The sequence below is a fragment of the Sarcophilus harrisii genome, chromosome 2 (assembly GCF_902635505.1).
Source record: "Sarcophilus harrisii chromosome 2, mSarHar1.11, whole genome shotgun sequence".
In the NCBI taxonomy this organism is placed as follows: Eukaryota; Metazoa; Chordata; class Mammalia; order Dasyuromorphia; family Dasyuridae; genus Sarcophilus; species Sarcophilus harrisii.
The window spans coordinates 224403491-224418236 of record NC_045427.1 but is presented as its reverse complement, the minus strand read 5'-3'; the positions used below and the strand labels follow the sequence as shown (position 1 = coordinate 224418236).

The window sequence follows — 14746 nt, the reverse complement described above, 5'->3', positions numbered from 1 at the left end:
TGAACAAAGCTTCTAGGCCAATCAGCAGTGAGACTAGCCTATTGACTATCTGCTTTACATCTAACATGGGCAAAATAGGGAGATAATATTTTAAAAAAATAATCAAACTCCATGATTTAAAAAAAATTGCCTTGACATATTTCAAAAATCACATATGAAAACTATCTAGATCATTTAAAACCAGAGGACCAAGTAAGAACAGTGAAGAATCAACTAATTTCTGCCTGAAAAAAATAAATAAAAAAATGAAAGACCTAGGAATTTCAAAACCAAAATCCAGTTCTTATGCTGGAAAAAAAAGTTAAAAAACTTTAAGCAGCCAGATTGCAGTTCAAATGCCACGGAATCAGCCACAGGATCTGTAAACTTCTACTAAAAAAGAAGAGATCATAGAATACAATATTGCAAAAGTCCAAAGAGACAGGCTTGTAACCAAAAATGACTTGAAAAGCTGATTATCATTCTGTGGGGGTTAAGGGGTGAGAAAATAAACCTTTAATGGAATAGAGAGGACTTTGAAGCATTTCTGCTGAAAAGACTAGAGAAAGCTGAGTGAAAATTAGCAAACAAAAATTGAGAAAAAGCTAGGATAAATTTATTAAGCACTAGTATGAAGGAAACCAAAATAGGAAGATTCTGAAAGGCATGAAATAAGACAGAGGACCAGGGGTTAATTGGTTCTGTTCTAGGAGGATCAAAATTTGAAGGTAAAAGGATTATTGCAGAAGAAGGAAGAATGGTAATTTATTATTTCTCAAAATTGAAATGCTTGAGAAGAAAAATATACCAAAAAAAATATGGAGGAAGGAGCTGTTATCAAATGAATATTCTTAATGGAACAAGACAGACAAAGGGAGAGACAGAGAGAAGAATATCATAGTCAATAATAGCAAGTAAAACAACCTTCTTCAGAGAACAGATCCCAACAGGAAGATTAAGAGGTTGGGGGTAGAGAGAAAGCAGAGAACTGAAAATTAAAATGTTTGCTCATCTATTAAGGAAGGAACTACAAACTGTGATAATGATATGAAATTTATAAGAGATGTTTTCAGAGAAATTTGGACTGTTATGAATAGATGCAGAATCAAATAAGCATGACCAAGACAATTTATTCAATAACATTATGATAAAAACTACTTTGAGGCCTGGAGAGACTTACATGAACTGATGCTGAGTGAAATAAGCAGGACCAGCTCATTATATATTTCAACAACAATACTATATGATGATCAATTCTGATGGACGTGGCCCTCTTCAGCAATGAGATGAGCCAAATCAGTTCTAATAGAGCAATGAACTGAACCAGCTACACCCAGGGAAAGAACTCTGGGAAATGACTATGAACCACTGCATAGAATTCCCAATCCCTCTATTTCTGTCCACCAGCATTTTTGATTTCCTTCACAGGCTAATTGTACACTATTTCAAAGTCCGACACTTTTTGTACAGCAAAATAACTGTTTAGACATGTATACTTATATTGTATTTAATTTATACTTTAACGTATTTAATATGTATTGGTCAACCTGCCATCTGGGGGGAAGGGGTGGGAGGGAAGGAGGGAAAAAGTTGGAACAAAAGGATTTGCAATTTTCAATGCTGAAAAATTTCCCGTGCATATAACTTGTAAATAAAAAACCATAATAAAAAAAAAGAAAAAAAAAAAAAAAAAAAGAAAAACTACTTTGAAAGACTTAACTCTGATCACAGCAGTAGCAAACCATGATTCTAGACCAGAAACATTGTATCATCTGAAAGGTGATAGACTCAAGGTACAGATTAGCTCACATATTTTCAGACCTTGTTACTGGATGAATTTGTTTGCTTGAATATGCTTCCTTATTACAGGGTTTTGTTTTTTTTTTGTTTTTTTTTGTAATGAGTGCAAGGAGGAAGAATGTTAGCAATAAGTGGCATACCCCAAAAAGTAAGAAGAGCCATTGCCATGCTTTAAAAAAAAAAATAAAGGAAAATAGAAGTTTAAAATGAAGCACAGACATGCAGGACAGCTCTGAAATTAATGTTAAAATCATTGTATATATTTTTAAAAACTAAATGATATGAATAGAGATTTGCACTTTTATAATACAATCCTCTTTTTATATTCTACTTTGTTTATGGAAATACTCATTTTAAGTTCAGAATAAAAATAAAATATAACGTGAAGTGCTATGTTAGCTGTTATTATTCACATCCAATGGTGAGAAGGTATGACTTCAATCTAGGTTATATGATTGCTATGAACACAGTGTTACAAGTTTTTAGTTTTCTCAGTAACATAATTGAAGTAGTTTCAAGAGAAATATTAAACTCTTGTGGGCAGTTTTCCTTTACCCTTTAAAGGAAAAGAAAAAAATTGAGTCATAATTTATAATAGTTGCCAAAAAAAAAAAAAAAAGAAGAATTCTCTCACTGACAAGGCATTTAGCAATTTAGAACTTTTATTTATTTTAAGAACTAAAAGAAACCTGAGATCAACTAGCCCACTTCCTTATTTTATAAGAAATATAGGAGGTATAGGGAAGAAAATTGACCTGTCCATGATGACACTGGTAGCCAGTAGTAGAAGTGACACAAGTCTGACCATGATGAGAAGAGTAGTCTCACAAACATAAAAGAACAGTTTGATATCCTTTAATTACTACATTAAAAAACAACTTCATTTTTACAACTTTATTGATTTACCACCTGATTAAAGCATGGAATATTTTAACAGTATTATACATAATATTTTTACATAGAAAACTTTACATAGCATTTCATATTATATAATTCTGCTCATTCTTTCAAAAATGTATACATCCATTGAGTAAGGAATGCTTTTCATTAAATTATCAATATTAAATGCACTTAATTATAGCATGTAGATTAAACCAAAGTAGCTATTTAACTAATTTTTAGGCATTTTTAAGTAGGTAAAACATACAATTTTGCACATGAAATATATCTGATGCAATATGCGGAAATTTTTTTTTTTTTTTAAATCAGAACATAGAGAAAACACCTTTGATCAGTATTTGTTTTGACCAAAGTTTGCTAGCCACAGTCATTCTTTAGAATGCTCAGTTTCAATTTTTAAACTTCAAAGTTTCTGATGGAAAAACAGATTTGACTTTAAACAATATGTGTGTATATATATGTATCTTAAAACATTAATGGAAAAATACATATTTAGGACCCAGCTTAAATTTAAAACCTATATCCACTTACATCATAATAACAAACACTAGAAATGAATGAGAGATGGACACTCTTAGATTGAACTTTGTCAAAGCTATTTTAGCATTTTTTTTTTTCCAGATCACTTTTGAGGGCTGTGTCGCCATTATCAAATGAGATTTTTAAAAATGTTTAGGTTATTTTCATTTTGCGCAAAAGTTAACCTTTTACCTAAATATTCTGACCTTTTATCAACACTAGAGTATAGTATTCATAATGGCTATTCTTTGGTTATACTGGTGTACAAGGATGGAAAGGGAGCAACAGGATATTTTACCAGAAAAAATTCTGTCTAGAAATGTCCAATTTCCCTTCCTAGGTTCATCATCATGATGCCCATGGCGGTATAGTTCCCCATTTCACAATGAAGAAAAAAAATAAATCTGGTGTATGAAACATTGACATTTTAAAGAATATTGCAGTCTAGAAACACAATCAAAATGTAAAGCACTGTGAAAAAAAAAGATTGTGAGCTCTTCATTTTCCCTAATCTAGCTTTACTGCACAGCAATCTTCACTAAAACAAGACACCTGAATATCACTTTCATCAATTTTTGAATAATAGAGATCATAAGGACTCTTAAGTAAGTAATCTAAGGAGAAGAATAAATTTATTTAAGAATTAGGCTGTGTTTAATCACTTACTACTAGAGGCTAAGTGCTCTCAAGAGCACTTTTCCAACCCAGCATCATGGAAACTGCTCTAAATGATTTTTGTATCAAGCTTTAAGGTGCATTACCAGCAAAATTAAAATATTATGTACAAAATAAAGGCTTTTCCTTAAAATGATTTAAAAAAATAAATTTAAGCTTGAATATTCAAAAGGATAGCCTTGCAACGCTACCCCAGACTTCTGAGAAGAGAAATCTTGTGATTATTCATCAGTAGATGTTTAAAGAGTAATACAGGCATATTGTAGAGAATGATGTCCTGGTCAATATCATCTGACAAAAGCAATAGTAATACATTATAACCAAACCTCATTTAACAATCAGGAAGTCCTGGTTACTGCTGGGTTGATTGTTCATTTATTACTTGGCTTCTGTGGAACTATCTGCTTCTTGCCCATGGTAATATTACCTAATATTGCGTTTTCAAGGAATAAACTGAAGGCAATAGAAGCATGTGACTAATATGACTGAAAATTCTTAGGGTTCACCTTTAGTGAAACAATGGCACACTAAAAACACACATAAAGGTGTTTCCATGCAAAAGGGGCAGCCATTATGAGGATCAGAATGCATATGGATAGAGATGCTTGGTTTTCCTGGCTATATTAAATATAAACAAATATCAACAGAAAGTACTGTCATATATGTAACAACTTACAGCACCAGGGAATGAGTCTTTGTATTAAGTTGAATGTTGCAAGATAAAGAAGCAATGACTTCAAATATAAATAAGTTAGAAGCTACATTTAAAAAAATATTTGAATCATGGTAAAAATACCTATTTATTCCTTTCTACTGAATTCAAATTTCTTATGTGCATTTAATAACTTAAAGGCCCCACATTCTTATTATTTCTTTGGTAATAAAATTAAACTCTCTTAGGGGATAGGAGAAAGAAGTTGATATAGAATTCTAGCCAAAACCTGCTGGTCAAGGCTGTAAAAAAAACCCCAAAACTTAGTGAGAACTTTTATTAACAAAAGCACCAGGAATCTTATTCAAAAAAAGAACCCTAAATCTATCAATCTACAAGCTGGTTTCCCAATATATCAACCTCTAAAGCCCCAGAAATTTTTAATAAAACTAAACTAAAACAAGAGGAAATTGTTAGAAACAAATATATTTTAATAATTTTGAATAATACTTTTTATAATTCCCAGTACTGGTAGATGCAGCTCATGAAAGGGCTCAGATTGCACAGAGTAAGGATTTTATTTTCCTTGTCTATAACACATTAAGCCTGTGACCTTCCCATGATGAGTATATAGATTATGGGCTTTTGACCACATTTTTGCAAAAAGAAAATCGTTTCAAGGCCATTCCATCTATAGTTCAGGTACATTGCAGTTAGGTTATTGCACTGTCAGCAGTGGGATAAGAATTCTAGAACCTAGTCCTAAGTATGTCCCTAGAGGTACAGTGCCTGATCCCTCTGTTTCCCAGCTGCCCTAACATTTTGACAACGTGTGCTCACTTTAATTTAAGAACACTAACTTTGGAACATGGATTTTAGATCACAGTGTGATGCCTGAGGCCTCTCTCCCCAGAGTCACAACTAACAGATCCTACAAAGCTGTGATACTAACAATGGGGCACACTCTCAGTTCTGTAATAAAAATTAAAATATCCTGATATTATTGTTGGAATATAAATTAACTCTGGCTAAATAGGCATCTTCACTATTATTTAATATGCTATATTTAAGAAGGGATAGATTGAACAATAAATTCTGGAAACTTTTTTGTTTTAATTTTCCATATACATTCTGACTTCAGTTTGAGCAATTTCTCTCAGATGTTTGCCTTCTGATGGCTTAGCTCTAAGGTATTTAATACATAGGGAGGTAGGAGGCACTCACTAATCACTGTTACCACCCAATCCTAACTGTAGTACATTTAAACTTTTGATAAAAGCTGTTCATAAAATACTTTTAAAAAACACTCAGACAGCAAGAGATAAATCTCCTTTCCCCCTACTTTCTACAAACTAGGCTCACAATAGCTGATCCAAAACTAACACATACCCAATCTGATCTAGCTTAGTGTACACTCAAAGAACAATAAAAAACATCCAGCCTAGTTTTTAGGTGGCAGTGAGCCATTACAATATATTTTATTAACATACTCTCTAAACAGCACAATCCTATACAACTATAGTCAGTATTTTCAAAGATAGAAATTCTTTCGATAAATCATTTACAACCAATTATGTGAATTAGATAGAAAATGACAGTATCTTTCAACAACAGATTTGACAGACTTGAATCAGCAAACAGGAACAGATGATAGGGATGAAACAAATTAAGACTTCAAATTTGACTATTAACTCAGTATGCAACAATTTAAATCAAATATTACCAACCCTTAATTAAGCTACTTTTATAAGATGCTCCTTGTTGGCCAGAGTAGGATGGACACTTTTCCAAATCAGTTTGAAATGCAAAATGCTGCTTTCTTGGTTTCACAGTAAAGCACCAATGAGCATTTCTCTCCCTTTTCAACAGAGGCATTACCAAAGCTTGGCAGAGGGTCAGCAATGATCAATCTTGCTTGGAGCTACCAGGCTGGCAGCTGTATCCCTGTTAACTGTAATGGCTCTTTTGGAATCCATATTTTGTACACGGCACCTATACGGAGGAAAAACTTCCGCAAAACAGCTCGAAGCTCAGGGATCAAGTCAAACTGCATAATTTCACATAGATAGGGGTAGTACATGGAAGCATGTGCTTTAAACTGGAAAGAAAAAAAAAATTTGTGAATCTAATGAGAAGCTCATTTAACAGAATTACAGATGCTATCATTTGTCTTTTCCAAGCACTCATGGATAACAAGTATTTGATAACATAATCATTCCCTAGAATCTGCATTCGGCTTTAGAACAAATTCCTCATAATATATTTGCCAGAAAACTATCTTCACTGGAAAATTATATTTTTAGATTTTTTTGCCTGTCATTTTAACTGGTAATAAAAAAACAACACAAAGGTATTCAAACATTTCTTGGACTATACTACTTAGGATCTCAATGACTTGAGTCCTGGACACCAGAGTCCTTTTGTAGCAGAGTGTAATTTTAAATTCTTAACCAATTTCATAGCTTATACTTTTCTCCAAATCAATGTGTGTTGCTCAAATTGTAACTAAAACCCAACTCTAAATTTAAAATATTCAGAGATGGACGAGTTAAACAAAATACAATGAGCAGATTTAACAGCAAAATACATTAAATGATAATATTTACCTTTTCATCACTTATTTTGAGCGTTTTGGTTAGAAGTAATAGTAATAGACTCGTCCAGGCCTCTCGATGGCTTTCAGAATTAACAGTAATAAAATAACCAAGAGCTTCACTACAAACACTAGGGAAAAAAAACCAAAGAGGAAGATACTTATATAAATTCAATTAATAAACACTAATCAAATGTTTACTATGAACAATCTACTATTCTATTTTTCCAAACACATCTTGTACTTTCCTATCTGGCTTGTGCATTATTCCCTTTGATTAGAATGCCATCTTCCTCTGTTACCACCTGCTGACACATCTCCTTCAAATCACAATTCAATTATCCCTTTTTAGAATTTTTCTTTCTTTTTCAAATTTTATTTTCAATTATAAACAATTCAATTTTCAATAGAAACTCATGTAAACATAGTTTAACATTCATTTTTCCCTTTTTTAAATAGTATTTAATTTTCCCAAATAAATGCAAAGATAGTTTTCATCATGAACCTTTGCAAAACGTTATATTCCAAATTTTTCTTCTCTTTCCCCTTCTCTCTTCCCCAAGATAGCAAGCAATCTAATATAGGTTGAACATTAACATTTGCAATTCTTCTAAACATATTTCCAGATTCATCATGCTGAGCAAAAAAATCAGATCAAAAGGAAAAAGACAAAACAAACAAAAAAAAAACAACCAAACAACAAAAATGAAAAAGATGAAAATAGTATTTGCTTTGATCTATATTCAGTCTCTGTAGTTCTCTCTCTGGATGCAGATGGCTCTCTCCATCAAAAGTCCATTGGAATTGCCTTTAATCAATCAACTCATTGTTGAAAAGAGCCAAGTCCATCACAAATGATCATCACATAATCCTGTTCGGCATTCATTTTTGTAAGACATTGTGTTCCAAATTTTTCTCCTTCCTTCATTTGGGGGGGGGTTGCTTTCCCCCACCCAAGATAGGAAGCAATCTGATATAGGTTAAATATGTGCAATTCTTTTAAACTTGTTTCCAAAAAATCCAAACCAAGCAAACAAAAAACCCCCAAATCTTTTTCTATAAAGTCTTTCCATATCTTCCTAGATAGGTACATTCTACGTTACACCTGTCTCTCAGAATTCTGCAACCCTCTTATACATCTGTCAGATGTGATTTGTGTTATAAATATTGGTATACATGTGTTATTCTCTCCTCTTAGATGAGAAGTTCCTTGAATGTAGTATATATTATTTATCTCTAGCCCCTCAAAGACCTAGGATAGTATATAATACTGATACTCTATAGATGTTTAATAAAAATCTATTAAATGAATAATAGGACCTGTGGAAATATAAAGATAAATAACATATATGTAGTACTTTAAAGTTTACAAAGTACTTTTCTTACAACTACCCTGGAAAATTTCTAGGGTATATTTCTAAATGAGTCTCCTAAAATCACTATGCTATAAAGTTTCAGAGATCAGATCTGAACCCCAATATCAAATCCCAGTCTAAATGTTATAATGGAGAAAAATGAAATGGGTTATTGTTCATCTATGGTCACAGTATACTATTCATTTATGCACCAGGCATTTAATGAGTTTTTCAGGAGTGTGGGAAGGACTATAGCAGCAAAAAGCAAGATGCATAATGGTCCCTGGAAAGACAAGCTCTCTCTACACATTAAAAAATGGGATAACTAACTTTAAGTTAATATATATATACACAATGTACATAGTACACAATAAAGTCCATATAAACCAAGCATACAGAAGATGGAGCAAAGATTATACAGAAAACCCAATTTTCTTATGGTTTTATGAGCCACATTTTCTCCTACCAAATACACTACTGTTTCTTCTCTCAACCTTATCCTCATTTTGTTTTCTGTCACAAAAGAAGTTTTAGCATCTTCTTAAGAGGCTATGAAATCTTCTCTAGAGATTCATAAACAGATACATAACTACCTGTGGAACACACTTTAAGTATAAGTGTGATATTTTAAAGATCCCTTTCTGCCACTAAATGTAATAAAAAGGCTTTTAAAAAACCAAGCAAGATTTATGAATATTTCATTAGAAAATTAATTGTGATAAAAACATTGGACAGGTATTAGAAAATCTTGGCCCTAGCCTCTACTTATTGTGTGACTATGAGAAAGACATTTAACCTCTGAACTTCAGTTTCCTGTTCTGTAAAATGAGGACATTAAAGTTTGTTATTGTTTCACAAGACAGTTCTATAGATCTTAAAATGCTATGGAAATATACACTGTTATTATTGTGTCAAGTATTACTATAGCATATGGGACAACATAATGATTTTATATTTGTAAAGGGTTCTTTGAAAACACTTAATTTTCAAACTGTTTATTGACAACATTTCATTTTCTTCTTATAACCACCTGGTAAGGTAGGCAGGAAATGTTCTAACATTGAACCTTTTTAGAGCTGCATGTTGTCCAGGGTTTAGTGTACTCAACTCCCCAACTCAACCTCACAGAGGTCTCTATGCCCAAAGTTATGAAGTTCATACTAAGGTGTAGAGTTGACACTAACTCATGTCTACTGATTCTATAACCAACTTTTTTTTCTGTATATGCTGTCATGTTTCAACTTGACTGGTATTACAATCTCCATCTTACTGATAAGGAAATGGATTTCAAATAAAAGTTTAGGGATTAAGGCAAGGTCAAACAGCAAGCTAGTAATAGACATATATTGATTCTAGAAAGACCAGGGCATTTCCCACTGTATTAGATTTTCTTCTGACTTCAAATCCACTTAGCACTAGACAATTACTGTTTGCACTATACAAGTACTGTTTATATATATGTGTGCATGTATACACACACATACACACACACAAACTTAAAAAAAAATACTCTTTCTTGTTCCCTTCCTCATTAAATCAGGGATGTCCACCTCTTCTCTTTCCCCTCCCTGGCTTTTTTAAAAAACAAAACAAAACAAAAACCATCATACGTTAAAAGTCGATGCTGTATTTCCTCCCAAGAATCTTTGCGGTTTTCATCAACATACATTCGGAAGAGGATTCTTAAACAACATGCCAGACTGCTGGTCTCTTGTTTTAAAAGATTGGGTTTAGATTTGCCTTTAAATCCTAAAAGTAATGAATACAAAATAAATATATTTGGAATAATTTTTAAAAACAGTTCAGAAGGAACATGAAAACTTTAAACACATGTTACTTTTTTAAATACATTTTTATACATTCATACTCTTGGCACACCTGGGTAACAAAATAAATAACAATGTCTTATAGCATCAAAGTAATCACATTTATTTCCTCCTTAAATACAGTAGCTCTTTATGATACAATTGCAGATTTCTATTTTAAGGGGTTTTCTTTGATTTCATTGGTATTGGATACTTTGTTTTCAGCAACTCACAGCCTTGGAGAACTGCACAGGATCCTGAGAAAAGGGACCTTCTCATTGTCACACAATGAGTGTGTGTCAGACAGAAGAAGGATTTGAATACATGTTATCCTGACACTCTGGACACTATGGCAATGCCCCTTTTCAGTTTTATGACATAAAAATAATTTAGTAAAGCAATAAAAATGAGCAAGAGTATAGACTTTTTCACAATAAATCAAAAGAATTAACCATGTCAAACATACAAATGATCTATGCAAGCCACTGACATCATTATCTTCAGTGACATTTAACTATATATGAATATAAGAATAAAATCTGGGGTTCAGTGATGAAGGGAGCCATCAACAGCCAGAGAGAGGACTGTGGGAACTGAATGTGGTTCGCAACATAGCATTCTCACTCTTTTTTGTTGTTGTTTGCTTGCATTTTATTTTCTCTCTATTTTTTTTCAGTTTGTTTTGATTTTTTTTATGTGGCACGATAATTGTATAGAAAGTATGCATATATTGGATTTAACATATTTCTACCACGTTTAACATGTACTGGACTGCTTGCCATCTAGGGGAGGGCGTGGGGAAAAGGGGGGGCGGGGAGAGAATTGGAACACAAGGTTTTGCAAGGGCTAATGTTGAAGAATTGTCCACGCATGTTTTGAAAAATAAAAAGCTTTAATAAAGGGGAAAAAAAGAATAAAATCCGGGGAAATTTTAGAAAATGGGGTAGGGTTTTTGTTTTGGGCAAAAAGGCAACATAACATACTTTTTAAAGGCATATTTTGTAGAGATGAAGCCACTTCGATAGTATAACAAAGAGGATTAAGAAAAAGCAGAAAATTCAAGTATCTCTTATTACCTCCCCATGTTCACACCCCCCACTTTTATAATTTGGGAGAAGAAAACCAAAAAACTTTCAGTTTCTCCCTGGGCCTTTAAATATCCACATATAATCTTCTTTTATGGCACATTTTTCTTTTAATAATATTTTCTTTTTTCAAATACATGCAAAGATAGTTTTCAATATTCACCTTTGCAAAACTTTGTGTCTCAAAATATTCTCCTTCCACCCTCCCCAAGACGACAAGTAATTTGATATGGGTTAAACATTCTTCTAAATACATTTCCATATACATCATGCTATGCAAGAAAAAAAATCAGATCAAAAGGGAAAAAACCTCAAGAAAGAAAAAAACCCCAAGCAAACAAACAACAAAATGGTAAAAATATTATTCTTTGATCCACATGCAATCTCCACAGCTCCCTCTTTGAATGCAGATAGCAGTTTCCATCCTAAGTCCATTGGATTCATAGCACACTTTTAAAGTAAAATTGATTATATGAATTTGATTTTCATTTTCTAAAACATTTCTCCCCTAAAAAATTCAAGTAAAATAATATTGTCTGGCTATAGTACAAAATGTAAATCACTTAAGTTAGCACTCTGTCCCATTCTCAATTAATAAAATTCAATTTTTATTTACCTGCTCTCCATAGGACTGTTCGTTGTTCATAATTTGAGTTAAAGGCCTTTGAGAATGAATGAGACTCTTGCAAACAATCTAGTAATTTAAAAAGATGCTGTGAAGACATGTATTTATACATCCCTTGATCTTCTGTGTCTATGTGAATATCGGCATCCAGGGTGTCTCTCTAGGAAGTGAGAGTAAGCACAATTGAGAGACATCATAAGATTTACAAAAAGAAGATAATTTAGATGAAGTAGTTTTTACATATTGGCAAGTAAGGAGGCTATGATTTTATATTAGAAAGTAATATAACTGGGAGTAAGAAAAATACTGCCTTTTGGCAGGGAGTAGAATGAATATCCACTGACATATTTGCAATCAACTGCTTCTAGTTTAAGCAAGGTGAGTAATAATATAGTTATTCCTTCAACATCACAGAGTTAAAGGGTACAATCTAGAAAATCTGCATAAAAGTTTTTGGCCTCCCTTTGTACCAAAGAGGAAGTATGAATTTTTTCTTTTTCTTTTTTGGGGTATTAACAGTAGTACCCTATTGTAAAATTTGAATTAAGTATTTTGGTTATAGATTCTGTGTCATCTGCTGACCTTTATGTGTCATCTGCAGCTTCCACAAAACTCCCAAATTCCCATTTAATTTCTTATGCAAAACCATGATATACTAAAATTGTGATGGGGAAATCTGTGATGTAAAAGAGGTAACAATAGTTGGTATTGCACTTAAAAATGTTTACAGAGTTTTTCAAAATACATTTTATTTGATTTTTCACAGGTCTGTGAAGTATAAATTACTCCTATTTTATGTGTGAGAAAACTTGAGTTCAAAAAAAGCAAAGTGTTCTTACTCAAGAACACACAGAGTCAGAACTTGAATACAGGTTTTCTGCCTGTGTTTATGCCATGACACTGGCTAGTCTTTAGTTCCCACCTGAATATTTCCCCCAATGGGGGCTTAGTGATTTCTTTATGGGGTCACTCTTCTTCATCATCCATATTTTATATTAGAGTTTTATTGGTGTACTACAATCTTATGCCTTTTCTTCGGTATGCTTCAGAATCTCTCAGTCTCACTTTTTTTCACATGCCCAATTCCTACCTATCCCCTTTCTAAGTCTGATTCAGATGCCATCTTTTCTAGGAAGACTCTCTAGTTAACCTATATTGGTAAAGACTTTCCCCTTCAGCTCTTACCTGTGTTGAACTCATCTTCTCACTAGAATAAGTTCCCTGAAGATAGGGTTATTTTCTTATATAAACCTTGTTAACACCCCCAATGATGAACAAAAGTACCCTGCACCTGATGGACACTTACCAAATGTTCTATTATCAACAAAAATAAAAGGGAGTTTGGGTGGACAAGATGCATTGCCTATACATGAAACCTTACCTGAGCTGCCACCATGTGCTCAGCATCTTCCTTTTTGCTGGTTGCTGGATAGAATACTATGTTGTCAATGGTCTGTATCAATTCCAGCTGAACTACACACTTGATCAGGAGGCTAGCAAACAGTTTCTGGTCTATGTGGGAAGACAAATTGAAAGCCAAAATAAAACAGTAGTTAAAGCAGAAATTAAGGCCATGAAACTTTAATTGAATTTGGATATAACACATAACCAGATATAGACAATGACACCATATAGATTTAGTTTGGGCTGAAGATATGTGAATTTCAAAAACTAGCTTAAAAATGGCTGATACCTTTCTAGATGAAGCTAGTCAGCATGGAGCTTATTTATGAGAAATTAGAAACCAAGGAAATTGATAGGGGGCAGCTCCCAATTGCCAAGATTGTCATGGAGTACAGAAACGACAAGTGACTTGACTGTTAACCTAGTTCACACTCCTTCTGAAGGTTCTGTGAAGAGCCACCTACTCAGGAGACATCTCATCTACTGAAAACTTCCTGATTCTTTCTTTATCCCTAGTCTCTCATCCTTCTCTGTTTAACCTCTTTGTATATATCACAGTCCAATGTACAGTAAAATTATCTGTGACTATCTCATTTCTGAAATGGACTACAAGCTACTTAAAGGCAGGGGTTCTGTCCTATGTAATTTCTGATTTTCTATCACTTAGCACAGAGATATTTCAAAAGCTATTGGGAAGTTCTTAAAGAAAAAATGTTGAATTTACTTTAAAAATAAACATTCTGTCTTATGCTTTCAGAGATGTTAAGGGCCTCTATTACAATCACTCTCTTGTTAACAAATCCCATATGACAGCTTTATTTACACTAAAATGTTTTCTTACCAGGCCTCTTCTACTGTCCTAAATATGAAGTCTTCTGCTGCGAAGTCTTTCCTGAAACTGATTCCTCTTTCATCTGAATACCTAATAGTCTGTCATCCTTCTGTGTAATAGTTATATTCTTGTTTACCTTATATTTATCTCATTTCTCTGCTTCCAGAATCTTATCACTATATCTTTTTTTTTTGTTTTAGCAAAGTGTTACTTGTGCAGTATACACTTAAATATTTTTAAATTAATGAACAATAGGGATATCAAAACTAAAAGGTTTGAGAATAATGATGATGATATCGATAATAAAATCTAGTCTTACTTGTATACGGTCTTCCTTTCCAACTGTCATCAGTTGGATTAGAAATTTGGCTCTGACCTCTCTCAGAGGGATTTTTATCTATACTGCTTAAAGATTGGCGATCCAAATCCAGATCCTAGAAGTGTATCAGAAAAGAAGATTATTTACTAAGCATTTTATTCTGCAAGCAGGATTTCATTTTTACAATGCACTAAGGTTATTTC

At 32.9% G+C, this 14746-nt stretch overlaps 1 protein-coding gene across 2 annotated transcripts in view; it reads right to left on the bottom strand.

Annotated features, from left to right (window-relative positions):
* Positions 1-2618: 2618 nt before the first annotated feature.
* The window catches only part of ARFGEF2 (ADP ribosylation factor guanine nucleotide exchange factor 2), a 112518-nt gene continuing 100390 nt past the window's right edge, over positions 2619-14746 (bottom strand). For both annotated transcript variants that reach the window (XM_031951581.1, XM_031951582.1), the window contains exons 34-39: positions 14544-14658; positions 13370-13500; positions 11980-12148; positions 10084-10222; positions 7132-7249; positions 2619-6623 (exon numbers count right to left, since the gene is read on the bottom strand). In XM_031951581.1, the coding sequence (XP_031807441.1) occupies positions 6447-6623; positions 7132-7249; positions 10084-10222; positions 11980-12148; positions 13370-13500; positions 14544-14658 (849 nt within the window). In that variant the 3' untranslated portion in view covers positions 2619-6446. The remainder of the gene's footprint in view (positions 6624-7131; positions 7250-10083; positions 10223-11979; positions 12149-13369; positions 13501-14543; positions 14659-14746) is intronic.